Source organism: Lathamus discolor, chromosome 3, assembly GCF_037157495.1.
Source record: "Lathamus discolor isolate bLatDis1 chromosome 3, bLatDis1.hap1, whole genome shotgun sequence".
Taxonomy (NCBI): domain Eukaryota; kingdom Metazoa; phylum Chordata; class Aves; order Psittaciformes; family Psittacidae; genus Lathamus; species Lathamus discolor.
In genome coordinates, this window is record NC_088886.1 from 65951726 (window position 1) to 65968892 (window position 17167).

Consider the following 17167-nt stretch of genomic DNA (forward strand, 5'->3'; position numbering starts at 1 on the left):
TCCCAGCCCTTGCTTCATTAAATGGAAAGACCTGGCCTTTGGTGCCTGCTAATCCTGCAAAATGCAGTGAATTGTTTGCTCCTGCACCAAAATGACACTAAATGATCATTTTCTACTGCAGAAGGTGATGAGGAGATGCTCTACACCTGAGTGACAAGCAGCGCTCAGTGTTGGCAGCACCGATGCTGAGCCATTTCTTAAGAGCTTGAGCAAACACCCCAGGTGCGTTATGTTCCCTAGGAGCCCAGCATTAATCCCTTGAGGAATGGGAAAACCCTGCTGGATGTTTTTGCCGCTCTGCATCCCTCCTGCCCCATGGCACAGCATCACCTTTTTCCTTCCTCTGCTTTAGCTCTTCGCATTCCCTCATTGGCAATCGCAGGGAGTCTCCCTGGCTTAAAACCAACCAGCTCTGGAAGTCGGGGGGTGGAGATCAGCAGGGGCAGAATGCAAATACGTCCGTGCTAATTGCTGGCAGTGGTGCTGCGTGTGGAGCGTGGTTGTTGTGGCTGCATTTATTGGCCAATTAAGGGTTTTACTGAACATGAGGTGAGATAAACGACTGCCTGGCGTCAGCCTGTGGTTCCCTACTGCACATTTAGTGGGAACGAGCCATGCTTCCCTCTCGCAGTCAGTGCTCTATGGTTGAACTTCAGATCTTACAGCTCATTTCCAATGTAAATGATTCCACGGTTCTCCAGTGGTTTGGGCATCGCTCAGGTGGGATGCTATGTGGAACACTTCACCAGGGACAAAACACATGGCCTGCTTTCCCTGCCCAGGATCCACCACAGGAACAGAGTAAAAAGGGCAAAAGGATGAGTTCAGAAGAGTTTTGTGTGGACATGCTACTCCCCAGGCTGGGTTTCTGCTGGGCTTTTCATAGGGCGTTACAGAACAAATAAGGAACAGTAAATCTGATGAGGGAATATTCTGGATGAGGGCTATAAGCAGGCAGCACCTATGGAGGAAGCATCTTCTGGGCTCTGGAGGAGGTTTCCTAAGCTGGCACTCCCAGCATCCATCAAGGCTAATCCTTTGCAGGCAAAGGTGGAAATGCACCCTTATGCAAGGCCTTATGGCAGAGCAAGTCTGGTCTGCACAGGAACTGCTTTCTAATAATTAAAAAAAAAAAAGGAAAAAAGAAAAAAAGTTTTTTTTCCCCCACTCCCATGATGGGATTCAACTGGTTTCCTTCAAAAACTTTTCCTGACCCCTGCTCCTTTGCAGTAGGATACTGCCTTTTGTACCTAGGCTTCTGTGAATGCCACCAGATGAGAGTGTTTCAGGGGTACAGAGGGGTGGACTTGGGGTAGGTGAGAAATGTGGGGATGAAAGATGTGCTCCACTATCCCTGGCACCAGGACCTTCCGGGAGAAGCCAGATCTCGGGAGGGTTGTTAGGGAGAGCAGCCATGCCCATCACAAAATCAAACCCCGCACCCCTTTAAGAGAGGAAAGGAGGGCAGGGACGGATGGTTCCCAATAGCTTTACACCCAGGGGGAGTCCAAACCAAGTTCTCCCATATTCCAAGTTCCTATTTCAAATCCAGAATGGGAGAACACAAAGTACCCACCTCTTGCTTCGGTGCTGGGTGGATGAGGTTAAACATGGTGCAAGAACCTTGCGAGAACAAAGGCGTACAGTCACTGCATGACAGAACAGTGCTGTAGAGCATCAGAAAGAACAAGATTTAACACCCACAAGCAATCCTGTAGGTTTTCATCCTCCACAGTGATGCTACAGCCTCCCTGGAGCACTTGGAGAACCGAGGAGCAGCAAAGGACACAGAAAACCTCCCCTGAGCCACAAACTAATCCTCCTCAGGCAGGACAGAACCGACGGCTCCCTGCTGGTGGGAGGCCTGATGGGATGGGCACCATGAAGAATGAACAGATTTACACCAAAGCAGAAGCAAATGTAAAGGATAAACCCCCCAAAACCCCCAATCCCATTGTGTGGGCAGCCCCGCTCAGCCCATGAAGATGCAAACTCACCTTTCCAGGTCTTCTCTTGAGCAAAACCCTGCTGCAGTGAGGTTTCTGGTCCCGTGATGCACTGGACATCCCATGCACCTTGGCATCACTCTTGACTATGCTGCCCTTTAATAACATCCCATGCACTGTGCTGCTTGCAAGACCAGGAAAAGAGCCCTCTCCAATCTGCTGCTTCTCCCCTGCTTGTCTACGGTTATCAGATTCCCCCTTTTTGTGTCTTGTTTTTGAGGGAAATTCCTCACTTTTTCTTTATAGCTCTACTACTTTCTGACCATCCCTGATTTCTCTGTGTCTTTGATAAGGTGAGACAAGCATTGATGGCCAAACCATAGCACTGGCTGTCTCGCTCCATTGTGGATCTTTAAATCTTGCATTTCCTCACCTCAGAGCATGTATTTAGGTCATTTCCCTTTCCTCCCCCCTTAATGCATGTTTAGTTGTTCTCTATGTACCCACCTTGGCATCACCACAGCTCCCTTTAACCTTACGCAGATTTTCTGCAGCCACTGATACCACTCAGTGTTATCACCAACCTACTGAGACACACTGGTCCTGGCAGGGACCCTTCCAGCATGTGCCTGCTTACCACCCATCACTCCTTGCTTCCTTCTTCATCCCATCTCTCAGCTTCCCGCATCAAGGCAGTATTCTGGCTTCTCCTTGGGCCTACTTAGCTTCCTGATTTCTTCTCATGGTGTACTCAGGCTAAGATCTTTAACAAGGTAAATAAATGTGTCAATCAGGTGCCCATTGTTCAGGGCTTTAAACGACTTGTTCAGAGCAGCCTAATAGAGAGCCATGATTTCCCTTCAAAGAAGTGATTAGACCAGACCATACCATGACCTTAAAGATGTTTTATTATTCTTATTTTAAATGATCATTTCAACCAATTTAGCAGATACAGATGTAACCGTTAGTGGCCTAATTCCTTGGATCTCCTCCAGAGACTCTTAAAGCCAAGGTGCAACATTTACTACTCTCTCTTCCTCGGGGAGAATAGCTGTTTTTAATGAAAGCTCGCATATTTTCTTTGCTGGGAGATCTGTCATTCAGCTCATCAGCACTTTCGGAACTCTTAGATATACACTATTACAGCCCGTTGACTTATTGCTTTTTAATTTATCAATTTGCACCATTACCAGCTCTTCTGACATCCCAGCTCTCAGATAATACTTCATCTTTATTACTGGCAAAGAGTGACAGTATCTCATCGTTAACCGGAGAAGGAAGTGGGGCCAGGGCAGGTGTATCTCAATAACATGGCAATGAAGACTCAAGCAAAGAAGCAAGCTGTGACGAACAAGTTTTCTTGTCTTTATTAGAAAGAGACCTATACAATAGAGCAGCCTCTCTCTGCGGTACTTTACAGCTTTTTTTCCTTTTTTCTTTTTTTTTTTTTTATTATTATTATTATTTTTTAATTATTTAGAATACTGTACAGCTGACACAAAAACCCCAACGCGGAGAGAGGGAGGGAAGGGGAACAGAATACAAACTGGCATACTGAATCAAACCAAACCCATATGAAACAACAAGCAAAGTGAAATGTTTGTCAATCAGTTTAATTACAGTACAAACAATATAAATAAAGCATCGTTGAGTCATTGTAAAACAAACTTGCTGAATGAGGTAATATAAAAACCAACAACAGAAGACTCCTTTTTTTTTTTTTTTTTCTTATTTTTAATCATTTCCACACTGTCTGGTCATCGTTTGTACATTACTATTTACAGGAACCGAAAAAACAACCCCAAACAAACTCAAAAACTCGCTAGAAAGCCTGCCATGTGCTAGGTATCTTGTGCCTCTATCCCAAGCAGAGGTGTCCCTACTCACCTGGGCTCCCTTTCTCCCCATCCCAATCAGAAAGACAAACATCACAAAGCAGAACAACTGAAAGACTTGGGGGCTAAACGCAGCTGAACCTAAAATCTGGCCTTTGCAGGCAGTCACAGGGTATTGAGGAAGAAAGGAAAAGAAACCAGTGCATGCATCCGCTTCCCAAGTGGTGCCAATGGCGCATCTTATAATAAAGGTGCTGGCGAGACTGAACCTCAAATCATAACCCTGCTGAAACCAGGGGCCCAACTCAAACATATACTCAAACCCTGCTGAAGTCGAGAGGTTTAAGGCAGCAGGAGCTGCAGGATCGGGCCCCTGGCAATCCCAAACCACAGTCCAAAGGCTACAGTTACACAAAACAAGCCCCTGGTGTTCTAAAAGACACTCAACTCCCATTACCTCGTCAGTTTGTGCACCCACTGCACAAGTGAAAGATGCTCTTGACACTGGGGCAAGAGAGGGCTGAACTGAATGCATGCAGTCTCCTGGCATTTCCATGGAGCAAAGGGCTGTGCTTTCAGAGGATGGGTACGTCCTATTTTCCCTATGGACTGGCAAAATGAGCTGAGCAGATTCAATGGAGAATCCAGCTCAATCTCTGGATACGATGGAAGGAACACTTGGTGGGGTTTCCAACAGCATTCCAAAGGAGTTATTTTGCCACAGGCACAAGAAGGGGAAATAAAAAGATTCTCCATGTTTCCTATTGTACCTTGCCAGCTCCAGCAAACATCCTTTTTTGCCCTGCCAGACTTGCTCTCCCCCCGTTCATTTCCCCTGATGAGGACTATAAACCAAAAGCAACAATAGATACGGCCAAGTTTTCCTGGACTACCTGGTTCACACAGGTCTCTGTACGAGCCCTGAGCACCTGATTGCTCACAAGCATCCCAGTGAGCCTGTACCTCGTATTCCTGCATCTATCCATCCCTCTCACAGGGGAACCCCATCCTGTGCCTGCCTTCTGTGGTCTTGGGAATGCAGGTCTTTAGTTGGGAAAGTGGGATTGTTTAGAAAGCTCTAACTGAAAGCCTGGCTCTAGCCATTGGTTTTTATTCATGCGTAAACCTGCACTTTCCATGCTTGCTCACAGCAGGATGTAGCACATATATAAGCACACCTATGCACACTGAAGGCAAAGCACATGTTGGTAGTGGCCTCCATGTGATACACCACTGCCTTCACCTTAGGACTCAAACCAGAGTGCACTTCATCCACCAATTAAACTCAACTCAATCCCAGATTCAGGAAATAGTTGCCAAGTAACAACCCACCTTCAGCACCAACCCCCTTTCCATGGTCCTGCTTGAGACCTTCAGCTCAGGTCAGGCACCACCAAGCTCTCTGCTTGGAGGGGTTTTACTGCCTATACCTTGTCATTCGAGAGGTCCAGGGAAGTGTTTTCAGCTACTTCAGTTCTCAGAAACAAAAACCCCACCAACCGGCTCTGGGAAATGGGGCACACACAAAAGACATGATGGCGCATTCATTGCCAACAAGCAACATAGTCATCCCAAACGCATGCCATGAGACCTCCGTAAGCATCCCCACCCGCCCCCCTTCACATTTTGTACATAACACACAGGCAAAAGTTACTAGCTTTGAAGCACTGCAGAACAGTCAATCCTGAGTGCCGGAAGCGAAACACGCATCCAGAACGCTCATGGCCAAGAGAAAGCTGAAGCTCTGCCTGCCGCCAGAACTGACCGCTACCGCTTGAGTATGCCACAGGGATTTGGGAGACAGGCAGACACAGAGACATGAAGAGGCTACAATGCTGAAATGCACAAAGACATTATTTTATCTGCCCACAAGCAACATCCCCCCGCCCCCCCCCCGCCAACATTCAGGGACCGGTAGTAAACAATGGGAGTCAATTCACACATGTATTGCTGGCACCCTGAAATGAAACACAGTGGCCAAGATGACCAGAAGCATGCTCAGTGATGTGGGGCTTCCAATGGCTCTAAACTCCCTCCCTACCCCCCACCCCCAAACAACCTTTTGTTTTCAGAGATCATGCAATCCTCCTCTTAACACAGGAACTATTCGCAGCTCCTGAAGATCATGGCCAAAACCCTTCGAAACTCCCCTTAGAAACATGAGACAGATTCAGTCAACTGTCATGGAATGAGATTGCCCAACATGTACTTTAAAAACTGGCCCATGCTAAGCAACAAAACCAAACCTAGAACATCCTAATACAACCAAGCTACCTACCTACAGCTTTGGGTATTTTGCTCTATTACCTCTACATTTCTTTCAAACAGGAGATGATTTTCTAACAAAACCATTCAAACTGACCTTCTTTTTGTAGTTTTAGAACTTAAGAAGATTTTCATTGCAAAGCCTTTTCATCTGGGTTAATTTAGAGTCTATCTGCCTCAAAAAGAACTTCAATCTGGAGTGAGGTTTTCTTCTGCTACGCAGAAACACAAGACCATCCCAAAATGGTTTTCTACACAATACATTTCACCCACAAATCACCAAGAATGGAAAGAGGTGTTGGGCCAAGGACCAGAGGCTAACAGCCAGAGACCCCACACACAAACTGCTGGAGCAGCCACCAGAGGGGACATGAAGATGCCAGACGATGAGATACAGGTGGGCAATGTCTCCTACCTGGCCAGGCTGCTCCAGACTCAGTCCCTGGTGCTGTCCTCCTTCACCTTGAATCCCTCCAGCAACAACAACCATTTGTTCCCTGTTAAGGTGCAAACGTGGCTCCCCGAGACGTTTGGAAAGGGCCCCTTTGGGACCCCCTTGTGAAATCTGTGCTTGTCTCCACTAGTACTACTTTCTACTAGAAACTACGAATTACTTCATTTTTCCTTATCTCCATACAAATATAAACCATGAAGCTATCCAAACCCCAGATAACCTAATTCTATACTACATTACAGTGTCTAAGCCCGTATCTGCATTCTCACCTCTATTCCTCTCCCTACACCACTCAGCTTCCTCTGGCCAGGGGAAACCTCCAAGTGCAGCTAAAGCTTCTTTTTGCCCTAACACAGGTAATTTAAAGGAACTGAGAAAAGACAGCAAATCAAACAATAGTCATGTTCACACCGTTATTATACACTGGGCCCAGATGCTTAAAAATCCTCTCTACCTTCTAGGAGCTCAGCTGCCTTTCTGACAGCATCGCCTAGCTCAGAATATACCAAAGTACTCCAAAAAGAGCTTTTCTTATGCCTCCTGTATTGGAAACCTAGTAACCAAAGCCCTTGGCCACATATCTGTACTGGCAGGTCCCTGAATATTCCCAAGGTTACTTCTTCATAAATAACGAGGAGAAGTAAATCCTCCTCAAACCTGGGAATAACAAGGTTCAGATGCTGGATCTGACACATCCAACCTCATCTCCACTGTTCAAAAGCAGTTAGTTTAAAACAAACAGCAGGAATGTGCTGATGTTACTAGCCATGGCTGGCTTGCTCCTAGTGTTTTAGTTGTCTATTAGATAAAGTGCAGAGGAAGGGGGATTTAAAGGTATCTGGGAGGATGCAAACGGTTAAATGGGGGACGCAATGAAAACCACAGCCACAGCCTCCATTTCTGGAGAGGACAGCTTTAGCTAGTATGTTTCTGCTGGGATTTCTTACTGACTGGATCTCTATTTGGTTTTAATTTGCTCGTAACATGCTCAAAGGGCCTACAAAGCCTGGCAACTGTGTTCCCTAAAAGCAACGAGAGCGAAACATGAGACAAAGAACAGAAAAGGGACAGGTTAACAGAGTGAAAGCAAGGGGAACGATTCCTGCCGGTGCTTGAGGTGTTGCTTTATATTCCCTGCTTCCGCACCCAGATGGCTTCAAGAATACCCTTTGCAAAGTGCAAACGCATCGCCTGAAAAGCACGTGGAGCCCAGAGACCTTGGCTCACAAAGCCAAGACATCTTCCAGACCCCAGCCATGGAAACCTCCTGAATCCTTGCTCTCAGCCGTGGTGGGAAGGTGTTTCTCCTCCTTTACCATGCAAGAAGGGGATGAAGCATATGCTGGTGGCCCATCCCACCATCAGAAGGTGCCACAGTTTCTCCCAGCCATCCAACCAAACCCATTTGAACAGGGGATGCTGTAGCCAGCAGCCCACGAGGCACAGACCCTCGGTCTGTTCCCCCAGGGCTGCAGCATCACCAGCTGTAGTGTGTTGGAGATATGGTGCTGGGTCAGCTCTTGTCTTTCAAAGGGGTCATGACTGGGTATCCTCCACATAGATCCCTAACACATCTGGGCAAGCCATCACATAGCCTGTGCTGCTCCAACATAATGACTGCCAATGCCTACACCTCCACGGGAAAACTATGTTTAGGCTGAAAGCAACTGTGTTACTGATTAAAGTAAGAGGTGATTAGCTGGCTGGCCTGGGTGCATTCATTTCTCCTATAATACAGTGGAATTCTGTCTCCTAAAAATATTCTGTGTTTGCCTTCAGAAAATCTTTGATGAAAGGAGCACATAATTCTACTTGCAATCTGCATGACAGCCTGGCTGCCCTGTTCCTCAACCATCACTCTCCGCTTCACAAGAGGAATGTGGCCCAAGGAGAGCACTGCATTAGGTACAGAACATATTTTCAATTAGGAGCAAACCCAGCTCTGAAACAGAACGTGCATCGAGAACTTAACGGCAGCAAATCTGCCTGCAATGTGTTTGAAACATTGGACTTGGGTTTTGGATACAAATGCCCTTAATGCTCCCAGGGGAACAGCAGGCAGCTATAGCACCTCGGGGACCATGAGCTGTGATTCCTGAATCCCCACTGTGCCCCCCATGTAGGGGTGTAAAGCCCACGAGCACCAAGACACAGCAGGCTTCACAGCATCCCCTTCAGGTAGCTGCATGTTACATGGGCTGTCCTGTAGCTAAGGACTACCCCTAAGTACCAAAGATCAGGGAGCTGCATTGGAATGATGGAGAAACTGCATTAGACACCCTTCCTCAGTTTAAAACACAATTATACTTATCCCTCTATGAAGAGAATCAGCTGGAGCCTTACTCTGCTGCAGCCAGCCCATGGGGGCTGAAGAAAGATTTCCCCCTCCCCAACAGTCAAAGGTCTAAACAGAAACAACGGTACAACATGAGAACACCATCAAAGAGGAAAAGCTGGTCAATACCCTCATGCTTCCACTTTGAGGCTCACTTTTCTTCCATAACTAGATGATTTTACATCAAATCCCTAATTTTCTATTTTTTCCCCCCTTAAGATAACCAGATGATGCTTTTTTCCTCCACATTTTGTCCACATCCACTTTATTTAGCAATTGCTACGCTCCTCCCATTTGTATGCTAAATGAAATCCAGAGCCCCCAGGAAGAGAACCACTGAAGGCTTGGGAAATAGATATGAGCAGGTAGATTTGCAAATTACTATGCTGTGTGCACCTCACTGCCTTCACATAATTGCTCCTTTGCCATTGAATTCAGTTGAGTTTTCAACTTTCCCTGTGATAGACCCTTCCCCCATCTTCACACTGCCATATGCCACTTAAAAAGAAATCACTTTTCTGCCTGCCAAACCCCGCGCTTCCCCGTGCCAGAATCCTACTCGGTTGGACACGGGAGAAGCTGGGACCTTCCTGGGAATACCAAAACCATCAACTCAAATATTAAAACTTGGAATTCAAGTGAACTGTCCAGGCTACTTTCACAAGCCGTTTTTCTTCCAGCAAGCAGCCAAGTTGGGAGTCAAGCGCAGCCATGCCCTGCCTGCTGCGGTGAAGGCTATCAATTCTGAACTTAATCAAATCTGATCTTCCCACAGCCGGGCTTGGGCTTTTTGTCTTGGCTTGTGAAAGCTTTGTGACTCTGGGAGTAAAACACATTTACAGTGCTGAGGAACAGCCTCTTCTTCCTTTCTAAAAGGTCTCACGCACCTTGTATTTTCATGCCAAAACCACCACCATCTCCTTCTGATACCCTCCTCAAAGGCTGGCGATGGAAACAAGAGTTCACTGCTGGGAACATTGTTGACGTATAATGATCTGCGATGCACAGACCCTAACTAGTTGCACATTATTTAGCTCACATCCATTACAGTTTATAAATTAACAGAGATGTCATTTTCTGTACAACAACAAAAAAATAATCAATGCATATTATTTGTTTTTTATTCAAATAGATTTTACATACATATCATCTAGAGACACAATACAAAAATCTGTATAAGTTAGGCAATGCATCACAGGAGTGACCAAAAACTCAACACATTTACCTTGGCAAAATGACAGAACCTATGTCTGCTGGCTGAAAAAATATTAGCCTTTAATGCGTTTATTAATTTCACTAAACGTACTTGAAATGCTTTTCCTTAGCGGTGTTCATTATTCCTTTCTGTGTTTCAGACTTACTCTTATTTATTTTTTCCATTTTGTTTTTACACCGAGGAGACTGCAGTCAAATAACACTCAGCAACTCATTTCCTCTCTTTGGACTGAAAAATTAAACAGATACTAAATTATGACAGTGAATTTAGAAAGGAGGGCTCCAAGGGCTTGAAAGAACATGTCTGAGATAATATGATGCTTCTAAGAATATTGCAATCACATCCAAGCAATCACCGAAGCGTGCCATGTAACTACCTCCTCAGCTAATATGCTTTTTTCTCCGTGATGACTAATCATGTTCTATTAAACAGCGGTAATGCTGGAAGAACTCAACTATACAAGTGTAATGAAGCCAGTATTCTCCCCGGACAGATTAGCTACAACTGATTTGACACATACCATCATAGGAGCTTCAAACCTGACAAACTCTGTGCTTGCTTCTGATTTATGCCGTCAAGCTCTTCAGAGAAGAGAATGAAATCCAGGCGTCGTGTTTGGTAGAGGTGAAATGTACTGATGTGCTTAACTGTCAGTTACGGAAAGTCACCATCTCTCCTTCCTTCTCCTCTCGCTCGCCTCTCCCTCCGCCCCTTCCCTCCACGCTTGGGGAGCCTGGTCCCCCCCCCCGGGGACGACCGCTCTCCCATGGTCCCGGTGCCACGCGCAGCGTGTCCTGCTCAACCCCCATGCACTTGCCTGCTTGTTTCCATCGTTGGAGAGCTGCCACTGAAACAACTGCTTTCACTGCAGCCCCTTTTGCTCCTTCTCATCCCCTCACTGTTTCCGGATGGGACAGGGATGTACCAAAGGGAAAAGGGGAAAGGAGAGTTACCAGACTCACAGAGCAGAGCTGTGATGGGGATGGAGGAATATGAGGCTGCGGATGTAATTCAGGTCAGCGAATACACGAGTGAGCTCCTCCTCAGATGATGGTGGGCATCCTTCCACTGCTGTTGTTCCGGTTATTGTTCTTCCTGGACAAGTTTGGAGTGGCCATGAGGACGAAGCGCTCGTCGGGGCAGCCGTACTGGAGGAGAACATCAATGCACTCCTGGCTGGAGGCCTGCCGGGCATAGGCCAACGCTGTGTTTCCATGGGCATCGCGTGCCATCACGTCGACACCATACTACAGAAAGAAGAGAGGTGGTGTTGCCAAGACAGCATTAAAATAGAGGAGCGGATTCAGGACAAACAGAATCATAGAATGGTTTGTGTTGGAAGGGATCTTAAAACTCCTCCAGTTCCAGCCCCCTGCCACAGGCAGGGATACTTTCCTTCCACTAGAGCAGGTTGCTCCAAGCCCCGTCCAACCTGGCCCTGAACTTCTCTGGGCACCCTCAGCACCTTCACAGGGAAGAACTTCTGCCTAAGAGCTCATCTCAATCTACCCTCTGGCAGGTTAAAGCCTTAGGTCCTGCTGAGGGACATGGCCAAGCGAAAACCAACCCAGTCAGCTCCCTCCCCTGGACACCAAGTACTTACCCAAATCAAGAGCTGCACTAGCACCACGTTTCCTTTCCTGCACGCCAAGTGGAGAGCAGTGCGCCCATCACCGTCTCCGCAGGTCTCGTTCACCTCTTCCCGTGTCCCATGGGCCAGGAGTAGGATGACTGTCCGCAAGTCCTCCTCGGCTGTAGCCCTCAGGAGATGCTGGCCCAGAGAAAGCTCCAGGCACTGCAGGGGGGCAAGGAAGAGCTTCTGCTCATATTTCGCACGTATCCAGAGCTCTTTTTCTTCCCTGGAGAAGCCAAAGGAGAAGGTCACTCTAAGCTGCCTTCGCTGCCTCTAAATGGTGGCAGTTCAGGTACCACCACACTAGCAAACAGCAATTAACCAACCAGATTATCCCCCCTTAAAATGTTTGGCAAGAAAGCCCTCACAGAAACAGTTCATCCAAACCTAGATGTGCAGCAATGTTTGTGTCACTCATCTCATCATTACTGAGCTGTACTATTGCAATACTCGAGATCCCCCTTGCTTGATGCTATGTCTATGGGGTGGTAAGATCACAACATCCAGTAAGTCTTACAAAGCCCTGCAGTGCAAGAGCCCTCACTGTCATGAAAAGCAAAGACCAACTAGGCAGCGTGGCTGCATGTTAAGGTTCTGCTGCAAAATACATCACAGAAAACGCACTGATTTCTCTATCTAAAACCAGAAGTAACCAAGCACATTGAGCCTGCGTTTCAGACAGGAAGGCAAGCCTTGAAAGACACAGCCTTGCTTGCAGGGGTGCTTTTTCCTTCTACAAGTTCCAATGCAAAAGGCATATGGATGCTTCCTCTGTTTTTCCAAAACGCAAACCCCCAAACCCGTATTTTGAGGCACCATTTCCTTCTGATAAGTCAAAGAACTGCCAAAAGCTTTCTGCCTGCTATTAGATTACAGGAGAACAAGGACCACAAACAAGTCCCTCAACTCTCCATTAAAAAAATTACCATACAATTATATGATCTAAGAGATCGAGCCCTAGACAAAGTCCCATTTAGAGGTACCTCAGGTAATCTGTTCAGCCTGTGAGAACCACATATATCACCTCAACCAGGCCACTTGTTACTGGTGACAGATTCTCTCTGGTGGAGTACAAAAGGCAAAGCTCTGTTTACGCCTTTCAGCCCTGTTTACACTACTCCCAGTAATCTAGTGTCAGGTTAGCCCTAATCTGTTTTTAAATACTTAGGTAAACAGATCCTTCCAACAGCAAATCTGGATTAGTTTTGCATCATTTCCTGGTACATGCGGAGTGACCTTGCTTTGACCTGCCTGGATGCTTTCAGGCACAGCTTCCCAAAGCATGAGCTTCTCTATCCCGACTACAATTTACCCTACAAACAGGTCCAGGGCTCTCCCCCTCCCCACCAGAAACAAAGTGCAAACAGAAAATGAACACAAAGAGTGCTTCGTTTAAATCAAACCTTTGAATGCCTCCTGCAAGCTAAAACACACCAAAAAACCCACTCCAAACGTTTTGGGAGCTGCAAATTAACCTTTGATGGCAGGATCTGATAATGAGAGTATCATTTCAGGTATTCCAGATGGAGAGGAGGAAGAAAAAGACTTCTGTTACTATTGCATCTTTAATTAATGTGCTTTACATTTTAAGGTAAAAAACAAAACCAGAACCAGAACTTTATGCCATGAAAAGGATACAGTAACATGCAATTATTTATGACAAAATGGGTCTTCTTGCACCACTGCAACAGTTCTACTTCCCATATTCACCTAGAGTAACTTCAAGAATGCTTAGCAAACATCTCAGCTATGTTTTTTAAACATGGACAGAGGGATGGAGAGTATAACCAATACATCCAACTACACGTTTAAAACATGCCAGACTGAAAACTGAAGTGATCCAACCTGCGCTGTTCTACAACAGTGGCACATGTCAGGGCCTAGGGAATTTCTCAGAGGTCCATACATCTTAAAGGCAAAATATACCTCAGGCACGTAACTAATACAACTGTTTTAGCCTAGTCAAGAGTCTGCAATCATCCCTTCATCTTCCCCAGAGTGTCTTTTGAGTGATAGTAACTTTTAGCTCCTGTCAGAGCACTGGCTGCTGTGATTGCCACAGCTTGGAGTCCCTTCCTATTTAGAGAACAAGCTGTTTTACACAAGTCTCCTACTCCTAATCAGAATTCACCTCCAACTAAAACAGTGACTTTATGATATGTACCAAAATAAAGACAATAAATGCCAAGTTCAGACAGAGCCTTGCAGAGCTTTAGGTTACTGATTTACAGATCCACTGACATTTGCCATGTGTTGCAGGGGAACAACCCAAAGGCAATCCTGATGCTCTTGGAAGGTTGCGTCAACGACCCAATCCTGCTCAGGTTTATCCTACTGCCTCAGAAGTCTGCCAAAAGAACAGAGAACACCCTTAAAAATAAATCTAAAGGGAAAGGGAATGTGCTGCCACCTGCATTAGTGATGGAGAGGATGCAAATGGTCCTTTCTTAAGACACTCTCCTGCAGCATGATTGAGTAACCCGTAACAGCTCTGCATTAATGCTGACTGTATGCTCCAGGCAGGATTCATCCCTTAACCAGAGGAAATCTGATGCAGAGCTGGGGACCAGCTAAGAAGACACTGCGCCCCTCAGGAGATGCTCACTGATATGGCTGGTCAGAGCAGGACCCTGCAGACTGTGCCACTGAGCTACACTCGCCTAGAAATTCAACCCTGCATGTGTTATTTCACCTCAACTCAGTTTCCTGTAGGGCCCCAAAAGACTCAATTCATTAAGATCCAATTCTACTTTTGGAGTCTCATATGGTGGGAACACAGCAAACACTACAGACAAAAATAAAGGTGTTTTAAGAGCCTCAGACATTTGGGGGCAGCATGTCACTGACATTGGCTGCTGAGACAGACTGAGGTCCTGCTCAGCAGTACAAACTGGGCACAAGAAAGATAATGTCATTTGAACTTTCTGTTAGAAAACTGTTTCAGAAATGAGTCCCATTGTCTGACTCAATTCTGTCTGGGGTGCCGTGTCGCCACAAAATCTGTTTCTCAAGGCCTAGGATAGTGTTCTGGGCAGTGGTGTGGGGCACAGCGTACATTTCAAGCCATCCGGTGCTTGCTTCCACCATAGTAAGCACATGGCGCTTGCCTTGGCGGGTCGGTGGGAGTGTGATATAGTCAATCTGCCAGGCCTCCCCATACTTGTATTTCAGCCATCGTCCTCCATACCAAAGAGGCTTTAACCGTTTGGCTTCTTCAACTGCAGCACATGTTTCACAGTTGTGAATAACCTGGGCAAGAGTATCCATTGTTGAGTCCACCTTTTGATCACAAACCTGTCTATATGTTGCATCTCTGCCCTGATGGCCTGCAGTGTCATAGGCCCATCAGGCTAAAAATAATTCACCCTTATGAATTAAGGGTGAATTCACCCTTTGCCAATCTAAATCCATCTTTGGGTGGATCGGCAAATAGATTTGGATAGATTGGCAAATTCAGCTTTGCCAATCTAAATCCATCTGAGCCACTTCAATCTTGGTAGCAAACACTATAGACAAAAATAAAGGTGTTTCAAGAGCCTCAGCATTTGGGGGCAGCATGCCACTGACATCAGTTACTGCATCAGATATAGGTCTTGCTCAACAGTCCAAACTGGGCACAAGAAAGATAACATCATTTGGGTTTTCTGGTAGAAAATGTAACTTTATCATAGAGGTAGGAGGAAAAACACACTTGCCCATGCCTCATGGAACAGCCAAAATGTAGAGAGACTGGTTTGCTATGAGTATCTAGAAAGTCAACATCTATGAACACCCTCCCTACACCTCTGCACACAAATCATTTCATTTTGAATGGGAAGTCCTGGGGACTTCCCTGGAAGACAACTTCAGCTCTGCTGCTCACATCACTTCAGCAATGCTGACAACATGACATCAATACGGTAATTGTTGCTCTGATGCCCCAATTTCACTTCTGGGATCCACAGCTTGTCTTGGTTGAGTTTCATTTCCCTGGAGGAAGGCCAGTCCAAGAGCAGAGTTGTCAGCAGTAGATCACTTAACCTCACTGCAGTTCCCTGGAGGACCACTGTTCACATCCCCTGTTAGCTAATGAGCTAAAAAATGAATTATTGGAGCGGTCAGCAATAAGCAGGAAGAGGAGGCACAGTGTTTCATTTCAGCCAGCGCTGACATACCTTTAAATAAATCAACTGAATAAGAGTATGAGGAAATGTGGGCAAGAGCAGCCCATCAGAAAGACACCAAACCAATCCCTAAAAATAAAGGAAACATACATCAGCTTGTAAATATGTCCCAAATTTTCTTCCCTTTGCTGCAGTCCTGGGAACTTCTGCTCTGAATGACCCCTTCAGTTCCAGAGCTTTTCAGCTGTAGTTGTCAAAGCCAAACCAAGGCTCTTTTACTGAACTTTTAAAGTCCAGTGGAGTCCTTTCCTCAGGAACAGATTAAAGCCAGTGTGCTGGAAAGGCAACGTCATGTGCTCAGATCGCTCCAATGCTATGTAATGCTGGAGAACGTATGAGCTGCCTTCTCCTCCTCATCTGTATTAATATGACTTTTCTGCAGGGATCACACTAGCTGCTGTATTTTCACTGCATATGCACAAAAGAATTAATGGATTATAAACTCTACCTAGGAGGTGAAAGAGAAACAAAAAATAACATAAGATCAGACTTTCCGTGAGCCTTTTATCTCTGAAGCTATTCATTCAAACCCAGACTGCTGATACCAACTTCAAACCCCAGTGCTTATACAAAGGCCAGATGCAACAGAGTAAGGATCCAAAATACCCTGTACTGCCAGGAGAGGACTGAGCCACCAAACCTTGGCCAAAAAAAAGTACTACTAAGCTCTTTGCTCATGCAGGAGCATCACTAGTGAACTCTGACGTACACGCAGTGGTGTGAACAATGAAACCTCTGCCACGGCAGTGATGCTGTACTTAGGTAAAGGGTTACTAGAAACAGATGAAAATTTCAGTTCTCAGTTTATTTTGATCTAATTAGGTGCTTGCTTCTCAAGATAATGTCCAATTATTTAAATTACACTGCCAGCCACATCACATCATTATTATCTGGAAGCATAAATACTGGGCACTGTAAGGGGGAGGGCTAACTGGATAGCCTGAGAGAATATGAAAAGCAGACTTGCTTAGAGCACAGTTTCACTCAAGGAGCTGCACTGCATTCCTCCATTGTGGATTTGCACCAGAGATGTTCATTTAGGAGCCCATGTCCTACACACCTCAGCCCCACAGAGTGCATCGTGTAGCTCTCCTACCTGCAGTTTTACACCCAACAAATCTGAGCAGGATACACTGCTGGTCTCAACACTCCATCCTACTCCTCCTCACTCCCATTCACCTCTGCCTTCATTTGTCCCTCACATACACTTGGTGGAGAGGAATGAAAGGCAAACAGGAAAAGGATGTGTAGGGAGGAAATAAAAGGTGTGTCATATGGTGCCTCAGAACCAACTGTGTAGGCAAAAGCATGCGGATGAAG

General features: G+C 46.0%; 1 protein-coding gene across 5 annotated transcripts in view; it reads right to left on the reverse strand.

Moving 5' to 3' along the window:
- Window positions 1-3288: 3288 nt before the first annotated feature.
- Window positions 3289-17167, reverse strand: part of AGAP1 (ArfGAP with GTPase domain, ankyrin repeat and PH domain 1) — a 327080-nt gene continuing 313201 nt past the window's right edge. For all 5 annotated transcript variants that reach the window (XM_065669649.1, XM_065669647.1, XM_065669648.1 and 2 more), the window contains 2 exons: window positions 11655-11910; window positions 3289-11298 (listed from right to left, as the gene is read on the reverse strand). In XM_065669649.1, coding sequence (XP_065525721.1) covers window positions 11095-11298; window positions 11655-11910 — 460 coding nt within the window. In that variant the 3' untranslated portion in view covers window positions 3289-11094. The remainder of the gene's footprint in view (window positions 11299-11654; window positions 11911-17167) is intronic.